The sequence below is a fragment of the Lipotes vexillifer genome, unplaced genomic scaffold, assembly GCF_000442215.2.
Source record: "Lipotes vexillifer unplaced genomic scaffold, Lipotes_vexillifer_v1.1 scaffold1223, whole genome shotgun sequence".
Taxonomy (NCBI): Eukaryota; Metazoa; Chordata; class Mammalia; order Artiodactyla; family Lipotidae; genus Lipotes; species Lipotes vexillifer.
The window spans coordinates 42,534-51,841 of record NW_006795957.1 but is presented as its reverse complement, the minus strand read 5'-3'; the positions used below and the strand labels follow the sequence as shown (position 1 = coordinate 51,841).

At 44.8% G+C, this 9,308-nt stretch overlaps 1 protein-coding gene across 1 annotated transcript in view; it reads left to right on the top strand.

Moving 5' to 3' along the window:
- Positions 1 to 8,520, top strand: part of LOC103088337 (NACHT, LRR and PYD domains-containing protein 13) — a gene marked incomplete at its 3' end in the record, with an annotated part of 14,776 nt that extends 6,256 nt beyond the window's left edge. Inside the window, 9 exon segments of the mRNA XM_082931428.1 lie at positions 1,084 to 1,181; positions 1,184 to 1,624; positions 1,626 to 1,676; positions 1,731 to 2,202; positions 2,205 to 2,220; positions 2,324 to 2,704; positions 4,557 to 4,631; positions 6,897 to 7,064; positions 8,350 to 8,520. Coding sequence (XP_082787554.1) covers positions 1,084 to 1,181; positions 1,184 to 1,624; positions 1,626 to 1,676; positions 1,731 to 2,202; positions 2,205 to 2,220; positions 2,324 to 2,704; positions 4,557 to 4,631; positions 6,897 to 7,064; positions 8,350 to 8,520 — 1,873 coding nt within the window.
- Positions 8,521 to 9,308: the final 788 nt, after the last annotated feature.

The following is a 9,308-nucleotide window of genomic DNA, read 5'->3' as shown; positions in this document are numbered from 1 at the left end:
AAAAAATTAGTTTATTTATTTTTGGCTGCGTTGGGTCTTCGTTACTGTTTGTGGACTCTGTCTAGTTGTGGTGAGCGGGGGCTACTCTTTATTGTGGCCCGTGGGCTTCTCATTGCAGTGGCTTCTCTTGTCGCGGAGCACAGGCTCTAGGCACGCGGGCTTCTGTAGTTGTGGTGCGTGGGCTCAGTACTTGTGGCGCTCGGGCGCTAGAGCGCAGGCTCAGTAGTTGTGGCGCACGGGCTTAGATGCTCTGTGGCATGTGGGATCTTCCGGGACCAGGGCTTGAACCCGTGTCCCCTGCATTGGCAGGTGGATTCTTAACCACTGTGCCACCAGAGAAGCCCCCATTTTCTATTTTTGTTTGAGGTAATCATTGCTTTGTTTTAACTTTCTATGCAACTACCATTACATCATCCCAAAGTTCTCTGGGAAGCATGACACCATCAAACATATCAAGGAATCAGTCGGCTCCCTTGTCAAGATTTCTAGACAGTTTCCAGAAGCCGCATATCCTCCATTCCATATCGGTTGCCACGTAGCTGCCATCCTGGGACTCCTTTTAATCTTGAATTCCACTTTCTTTTTAAATTGAGGTATAGTTGATGTACAATGTTGTGTTAGTTTCAGGAATCCAGCACAGTGATTCACATATATATATCCATTCCTCTGTTGATGGACATTTAGGTTGCTTCCATGTCTTGGCTATCATAAATAATGCTGCAGTGAACATTGGGGTGCATATATCTCTTCAGATTATGGTTTTCTTCAGATATATGCCCAGGAATGGGCATATGGTAGCTCTATTTTGAGTTTTTTAAGGAACCTCCATACTGTTTTCCATAGTGGCTGCACCAATTGACATTCCCACCAACAGTGTAGGAGGGTTCCCTTTTCTCCACACCCTCTCCAGCATTTATTATTTATAGATTTTATAGATGTATAGATTTTTTGATGATGGCCATTCTGGCTGGTGTGAGGTGATACCCAACTGTAGTTTTGATTTGCATTTCTCTAATAATTAGTGATGTTGAATATCCTTTCATGTGCCTTTTGGCCATCTCTTTTGCCTCCCTTCTGTTTCAGCTCACAGTAGAAGATACAGAGAGAAGATGAGGATGAAAATATTGGTTCTGTGGGACAGCACCCCTTGGCCTGATGACCATATATATCTCCACAACACTGTGGAGCACAGGAACGCAGAGAGCTGAGGAGACTACTGCACCCGAGCCGGCCTGAAGCCCAGCCACCGACAATAGCATTGGAGGGCCTGGCGGGTGTTGGGAAGACCACCCTGGCCATGAAGGTCATGCTACACTGGGCAGAGGGCATACTCTTTCAGCACCAGTTCTCCTGTCTTTTCTACATCGGCTGCCATAAAGTGGGAGAGATTGTGAACACCACCTTTGCTGGCCTGCTTTCCTGGGACTGGCCTGACTCTCAGATCCCCATTGAAGAGTTCAGGAGTCATCCTGAGCGGCTCCTGTTTGTCATTGATGGCTTTGAAGAAATGACTGTGTCTTCCAACTTGTATGAAAGCCCGCCCTGTACAGACTGGTACCAGCAGCTCCCAGTGGCCAGAATCCTACTCCACTTGTTGAAGAAAGAGTCGGTTCCCACAGCTACCTTTACTGATAATGACCAGAGACTATGATAATCAAGATCTTAAAAATTTGTCAGTGAACCCATGAAGCTTGGGGAGAGAATCGGTTGTCGTCTCAGGGTTCACAGAGGGAGACCGGGAGGAGTATTTCATCAAGTTCTTTGGTGACCTAGACAAAGCTAATAAAATCTTGAATTGGTTAAGAAAAATGGAAACTCTTTTTGATTCCTGCTCTGCCCCCCTGGGGTGCTGGACTGTGTGTTCCGGCCTGAAGTGGCAGAAGTGGCAGACGGCAAGTAATCCTTCTTTCTGGCTCACCACACAGACCACCACCAGCATCTATGCCTATTTTTTCTGCAGTTTGTTTGCCACGGCGGAGGTGAGCTTGTCAGATCGGAGCTTGCCGGAACAGTGGAGAGCCTCGTGCTCTCTGGCTGCAGAGGGGATGTGGTTCTCAAACTTCACATTTGCAAAAGAGGTCATGGAACAAGGGCATCTGGAAGCCTCTTTTATTGATTCTCTGTTGAGGTTGAATATTCTTCGAAAGGTCAGTGACTGTGAAGAGTGCATTTCTTTCACTCACCAAGGTTTCCAGGCATTTTGGGGGCCATGTTTTATGTGCTCTGGGGAACAAGAGGATCTCTTGGTGGTCCCTCAAAGCATCAAGAGATGAGGGTGTTCCTGAATGACGCCTTTGCTAACACAAACTTCTGTTGGCATCAGATGGCTCTCTTTTTTCTTCGGTGTTTTAAATACAGACCTAGCAAGAGAGCTAGAAGATACTTTATGCTGTGAAATGTCTCCCAGGGTAATGGAAGAATTATTAGATTGGGCAGAAGGGTTGGGGTTGGAGAAGCATGATGCTGTCTCAGTCCACTTCGGATTCCTACAGTTCTTCCAGTGCTTATGTGAGACTCAGGATGAAAATTTTATAAGGCAGATTTTGAATCACCTCCTTGAAGCTGATCTCGACGTTCGTGGGTATCAGCGCCTCCAGGTTTCTTCCTTTTGCCTAAAGCACTGTCGCAAGTCACATAAGCTGAGGCTCTCTGTCAGCGGTCCCATCCTTGAGATAAAATTGTCTTCTGCCTTGGAAACTCTGGAGTGAGTAATGAAAAACCATCCCTTCCCTAAGTTTCTCTCACCTTCACAGGCTCTGCCCAAGTTCTTCCGTGAAAAACTGAGGGTCTGTGGTTGTGTTATCAATGGTTTTGGTTGACCAAACATTCTAGATGAGCTCCAGTCTGTGAGAACATTTACCTTTAGGTGTCATGGAGGATTCCCTGGGTACTCAACTCATCTACTTAGAGGTAGATTTTATATCTCAGGCACTGCATGTTGAAGGTGTATGTGCCGGGCATTGTACTATATAACCCCTACTTGTGTCAAAATGATGCCCATAACTCAGTGGAGGGGGATCTCTTATTGTTATTCAGAAATGAGAAAACGGCAGAATAAAAGCACAATTTTCTTAGTCAATGTGACTATTAAGTAGCCCAGCTCCCTTTCAGAGCTGCAGACCTTAAATAAAATGCTGTATGCCTCTCCTTTGAGCATACATTGGAGCCAGGGTGGGACCGGTGGTGTCAACAGGATCTTAAAGCTTGTTCTGATGAGTTTGTCCCTTTGTCCTCCTGGAAGAAGAAACTTAAAAATACCTGAGCCACTTTTGGTTCTTCTATGACCTTAGCCCATCACTGACACTTCTGGCTTCTGAGCTGGAAGATAAGGAAACCTGACTGTTCTGTTACTTATTTCAGGTCCCGGGAATGTTTTCTAAATTCTTATCTTGAGACGGGAGCTGCTGTTCACGTCTCAAATCCTTTCCTGTTTAACCCTCAAGTCTATAAGAAGCACCAATCCAATTTGGATTGAACAAGTTAAGATTTTGAGTAGACTAATTTCTTTGTGTTCACCCACACTGGAATATTAGTAAGATGCTTGGTTTGGGGGTCTGGGGTAATTAATGTCCAATACATATAGGCTATCATTTGTCCTATATTGGAATCCCTAAAACTTAAATAGGGGACTTGATTTAGGTAGCATTCACTGTTGGGTCATGTTAGTAAGTGCCCTTTACTATAAGTGATTTTCTAAGGATCATCCCGTTTATTATGAGAATTAATGCCCAGACAACATCAGTCCTCACTTTATGCATGATCACCCTAAGACTTAAGGAAGTTTAAGACCTTCCCTAAAGTTCATAACAGATCTTCTGACGTTGGATTATGTCCTACTTTTCTACAGCACAGCTTCTTACTGCTTTTTCTCCTCAGTGGTTTTTATTTATTTATTTATTTTTTTGTGGTATGCGGGCCTCTCCCGTTGCGGCCTCTCCCGTTGCGGAGCACAGGCTCCGGACGCGCAGGCTCAGCCGCCATGGCTCACGGGCCCAGCCGCTCCGCGGCATGTGGGATCCTCCCGGACCGGGGCACGAACCCGTGTCCCCTGCATCGGCAGGCGGACTCTCAACCACTGCGCCACCAGGGAAGCCCGAGAGTTAATTTTACTAGGCGCATTTTGGAGATAGAAAAGTGGAGCACAGAGATTAAATACTAAGAGGCAGAGCTCTGAATCTGTCTTAAGTCGATTTAACTTTAAGTCTGAACTCTTAAGGATTATACCTGTGGTCCGCCTCACTTATGTGGTTGCTTTCCTCCAAAAAGAATTGTTAAGGATTGTGGGAATAAAACTTCTGGTGTTGTGCGAACTATGCTTTTTTGGTTACACATTTTCATATTCAGAACTCCAGTGAGTCTCTTTTGTTAAGGTCTTTTCTTGCCTCCTGTAGATCATATTCTGGGTGTTGGCTGAGTTTTATTTACTCTCATCAGCCTTCTCTCTCTCCCTCACAAAGGACAGGGGTTGTCGATTTCAGGAAACATCAGTGGGGGCGGGTATTTGCGCTGTGTTTTGCAATGGGAACATGAGAGAGCTGGACCTGCGTAACAGCAAGCGTAATACTACGTAATACTACGAAGGAACTCTGTTATAAGCTGAGAAATCCAAGGTGCAAAGTCCAAAAACTGACGTAAGTGTGAGACTCTTGTGGTTTGAAGAATACAATAGGAGAATAACCCACTTTTTTTTTTTTTTTGATGACAGCCGTGAGTTATCTATTGGCCAGAAAGTAAGCTAGGTACGCAGGAGATTAAAATAAAGGGACTTACGTTCATGAAGCCACTAATTAGGCAAAGTAGATTGAAATTTTTAAAAATGGCCATCTGCTGCGGCAGTAGGTGGCAAGTTGGTCAGAAGGGATTTGACCATTCTAGAGCACATTGTTTTAGAGCCATTAACAACTCAATTATTGTCATGAATATGGCATTAGAATTCAGTTAGTATATGACATTCCCTTGTAAATGGCATCCTTTATTTCTGCTTGGTTTATTTGAAGCTGAACCTTTAATAGTTTAGGCATCACAACGGCAACTCAGATGGGGGGGTTCTGGCATCACCCCTACAGAAAGTTGTATAGTGTGATTTTCTGAGATGAAATACCCACAAAACATAGAAGATGGAATATTTAGGGTACCACTGTGAAACTGAAAATGATGATTCAAAAAAATAAATAATTCATCTCATATTTTTAACTAGAAAAGGGCAATCTGTCTTGCACTAGAGATACATGTAGACAAACTACTTTTTCCTTCAGACGTTTAAGGTGGACTGCTTTTTGAGCCAAACATGAAGGAATAGAAAATTTCTAGGGCATGGTAGGGGCAGAGTGTTTGAGAAGAGCTAAAGGTATGTGGAGTCAATGAGACGTGCTCTGTGTCTTAAGGAAAGGTGAGTCATTTGTGGTACAGCATTTATTCATTCAATAGATACTTATTGAGCATCTGTCATCTGTTCTGAGGTTATAGCAGTGAACAGAACAGGTAATTCTTGCCTTCATGGAGCCTACACTGGGTTGGAGAAACAAACTTAAATAATCAGGATGGTATGTGAGATGGTGACATCTTCCAAAGCAGAAGGAGATCAGTTCAGCAACTCAGAAAGGGTGTGAAAGAGGGAAGCTTTGCACTTTTAGATAGGGGAGGCCCCCTCTGCCGTCCCTATCTACCTGAAAGATATTTGAGTAAAGATCTATACATTGGATATGAAGCATAATTTGGTGATTGAAACTTAGTGGTCCTATAGCATGCTGCAAGTAGAAACGACAGATTCTCAAATCTGGCTCAAAGGTAGGGAAGAATTAGCAGGTGGAGTTCGACCTTGAGGGAGAAGCCAGGGAAGAAATTAACTGATAAAGGACACAGCAAGTAGTACTTAGAGTGGAATTTGAGATGGAATTTGGTTAGATGCTCTGGAGTCTAGGACAACTAACTCTATCCTACTCCTCCTCCACCTTTCTCAAGGTCATGCCTCAAGGTCTAAAAATGAGATGCAGGCACTGATTCAGCGATTTAAGAGCAGAAGAGTTGACAATGATGTTTTTCCTCACACTTCTGTGTGTTGAGTGAACCGGATCAAATACACTGGTGGCAGGCTTAAACAGCCTTTGACGTCCTTTCCCCCCCTCCCCCTCCCTCCCCTCCCACCTCCCCCTCCCTCCCTCCCTTCTTCCTTCCTTCCTTTCTTTCCTTTTCTTCTATTTTCATTCTATAACTTAGTTCTCAAGGTAAGGAGAAACAAGTTCAAGAAAAAAACGAGAGAGTTGTTCTCACCAGTCCTCTTTGGGTTGGTGTGGGATGGGTGGTCACCTCCCTAGAAGAGTGTCGGCAGCCCCAGGACATCTTACATTAGATCTGGGGGGGAGTGGGGAGAGGATGGATTCCTGACTTCATACATCCAACTGAGCTCAGTGATCATATTTGAGATTGCCTTTTCAACATTTTAGTACCACGACTCAAATCAATGTTTGGACTCCTCTTATGTTTTTGTGTTTTAAAAAATTAATTAATTAATTAAATTTATTTTTGGCCGCTTTGGGTCTTCGTTGCTGCACATGGGCTTTCTCTAGTTGTGGCGAGCAGGGGCTATTCTTTGTTGTGGTGTGTGGGCTTCTCATTGTGGTGACTTCTCTTGTTACAGAGCATGGGCTCTAGAGCGCAGGCTCAGTAGTTGTGGTGCACGGGCTTAGTTGCTCCACGGCATATGGGATCTTCCTGGACCAGAGCTCAAACCCGTGTCCCCTGCATTGGCAGGTGGGTTCTTAACCACTGCACCACCAGGGAAGTCCCTCCTCTTATGTCTTGTACATCATCCTTGAGGTTGTGTACGTGTGTGTTCGAAAGGAAAGATGAGGAAGCAGGCTTCTCTCCCAAAACTTTCTCACTGCCTCTCTCCTCAGGTGCAAGTCGGTGTCTCCTGTGAAGATTCTGAAGGAGCTTGTCATCGTGCTTCATGGTAACCACAAGCTGACCCACCTGGATATGAGCTCTAACAACCTAGGAATTACTGTGTCCAAGATGATTTTTAGAACTCTGAGGCACTCAGCGTGCAACCTCAAGTATCTGTGGTAAGTCTTTGCTCTTCCAGATCTGTCCCCAAGATCACGCGTAGGTTTGATGATTCATTGGGAGGACAGGAGTCAACACTGCAGGAAAAGAATACAGAGAAGGACTAGCAAAGAGGGAAAAAATGCATGGGTGTAGAGCAGTTGTTCTCAAATTTTAACGTATATCAGAATCACTCAAGGGGGCATGTTAAAACACAGATTCCTGGAATCCACCCCCAGGATCCAGCAGGTCTATTGAGGGGCCTGATAATTAGCATTTCTAATAGACTCTGAGGTGATGCCGGACTGTGGACCACACTTTTGAGTAGCACTGACTTGAAAGGGCGTAGCCATCTTGTCTTTGAAGGGATGAGAAACAGGGAGAAATCAGCTCTTGTTCATGGAGCAAGGGGGTCTCTAAACAAAGACCACTCTTCCCAGGAGTAACTGCCTATCCTGGGGCCTCTTTGGTAGGTTGGAATCGTGTGGCCTCACCCCTAGGGTTTGTCGTCAGCTCTTTATGGAACTCAGCAAGAACTCAAGTCTGAAATTCCTCAGCCTGGGGGACAATGATCTCTAATGTTGAGCTGAAAAGACTGCAGGGGCCCATTGGGATGTCCAAGTGCCCCCTGAAGCAGCTGTCGTAAGTCCTCCTGCTTTTTCAGAAATACTTCCTTTGCAAGTTTGAGTGGCAGTGTAGGGTTGGCAGTGGGACTGTGTTTTGGGAGCCTTGGGGATCCCCCTGTTGATCCCCCATCCCACTGACACAGTTCTTGTCACCTTCATCCTTTTCACCGTTCTCCTTAGGGCTCCATCTCAGCCAGCTTTGCCTTCACCTTGGTCTTGGGCATCTTGAGCATCAGCTTCTTTTGTATAACCTCCTTAGGCTTCTGCCAGCCTCCTCCAAACACTGGTTTTCAGCGAGGGCCAGTTTTGTCCCCACTGGGAACATTAGGCAGTGTCTGGACACACGCTTGTTTTTCAGCTTTGGGAAGGGGAGGATGCTCCTGGCATCTAGTGGGTAATCTTGTGCTCCTGGCATTGACCAGGTGTGACCGATATCCTACGATGTACTGGACGGCCCCCTGCAATCAAGAATGATCTGCCCTAAAGGTCAGTAGGAATGAGAATGAGAAATCTTACATGTACCCACATTATTCTTCTCCATGAAAATTATGTTCCTTATCTAATTTCGCTTTTCCATGATATTGGGTCCCAGATGTATGGCCCAAGGGACTGAGAGTTTGAGAAGGAGACAGGAAACCGGGCATAGCTGCGGCTCACCTTGCATATTCACCTCCCACAGCCTGGAGAAATGCAGCCGGTTGGCGGCCCACTGTCAGGACCTGGCCTTGTTTCTCATCAGCACCCAGGGAATGACTCGACTGTGCCTGGGAATTAATTAGCTCCAGGATGATGATGTGAGGCTGCTGTGTGATTCCCTGACTCACCCCGAGTGTGTTTTAGAGAGACTGGTGTAAGTTCCTCCTCATTTGGTGTCTGGAAATGACCCTCTGTGGGGTTAGGCATTGAAGAAGACAGTGGCTCCTTCATTCGGGATCCAGTTATGTCGTTGAAAACTAACATTCATGGAGCACTTACTCAATGTGCTAGTCATTGCTCTAAACACAGATTCTGAGTAGCACCCCCAAATCTGTTGAATCAGTCTCTGGAGATTGTGACAAGAAATTCAATTTTAACAGGGACTCCAGGAAATTTTTAAAAAATATTTATTTATTTATTTGGCTGTGCCAGGTCTTAGTTGCAGCATGTGGGATCTTCACTGAAGCATGCAGGATCTTTAGTTGTGGCATATGGGATCTTTTTTTTTTTTAATTAATTTTTATTGGGGTATAGCTGCTTTACAACGTTGTGTTAGCTTTTACTGCACAGCAAAATGAATCGGCCATACATACACATATATCCCCTCCACTTAGGACACTACAGTGCATTCAGTAGAGCTCCTTGTGCTATACAGTATGTTCCCATCAGTTGTCTATTTTATACATAGTATCAATAGTGTATAGGTGTCAATCCCAATTCCTCCCACCCCACCCCTTTCCCCCTTCATATCCATACATTTGTTTTTTACATCTGTCTCTCTATTTCTGCTCGGCAATTAAGGTCATCCATACCATTTTTCTAGATTCTACATATATGCGTTAATATACGATATTTGTTTTTCTCTTTTTGACTTACTTCACTCTGTATGACAGTCTCTAGGTCCATCCACCTCACTACAAATAACTCAATTTCGTTTCTTTT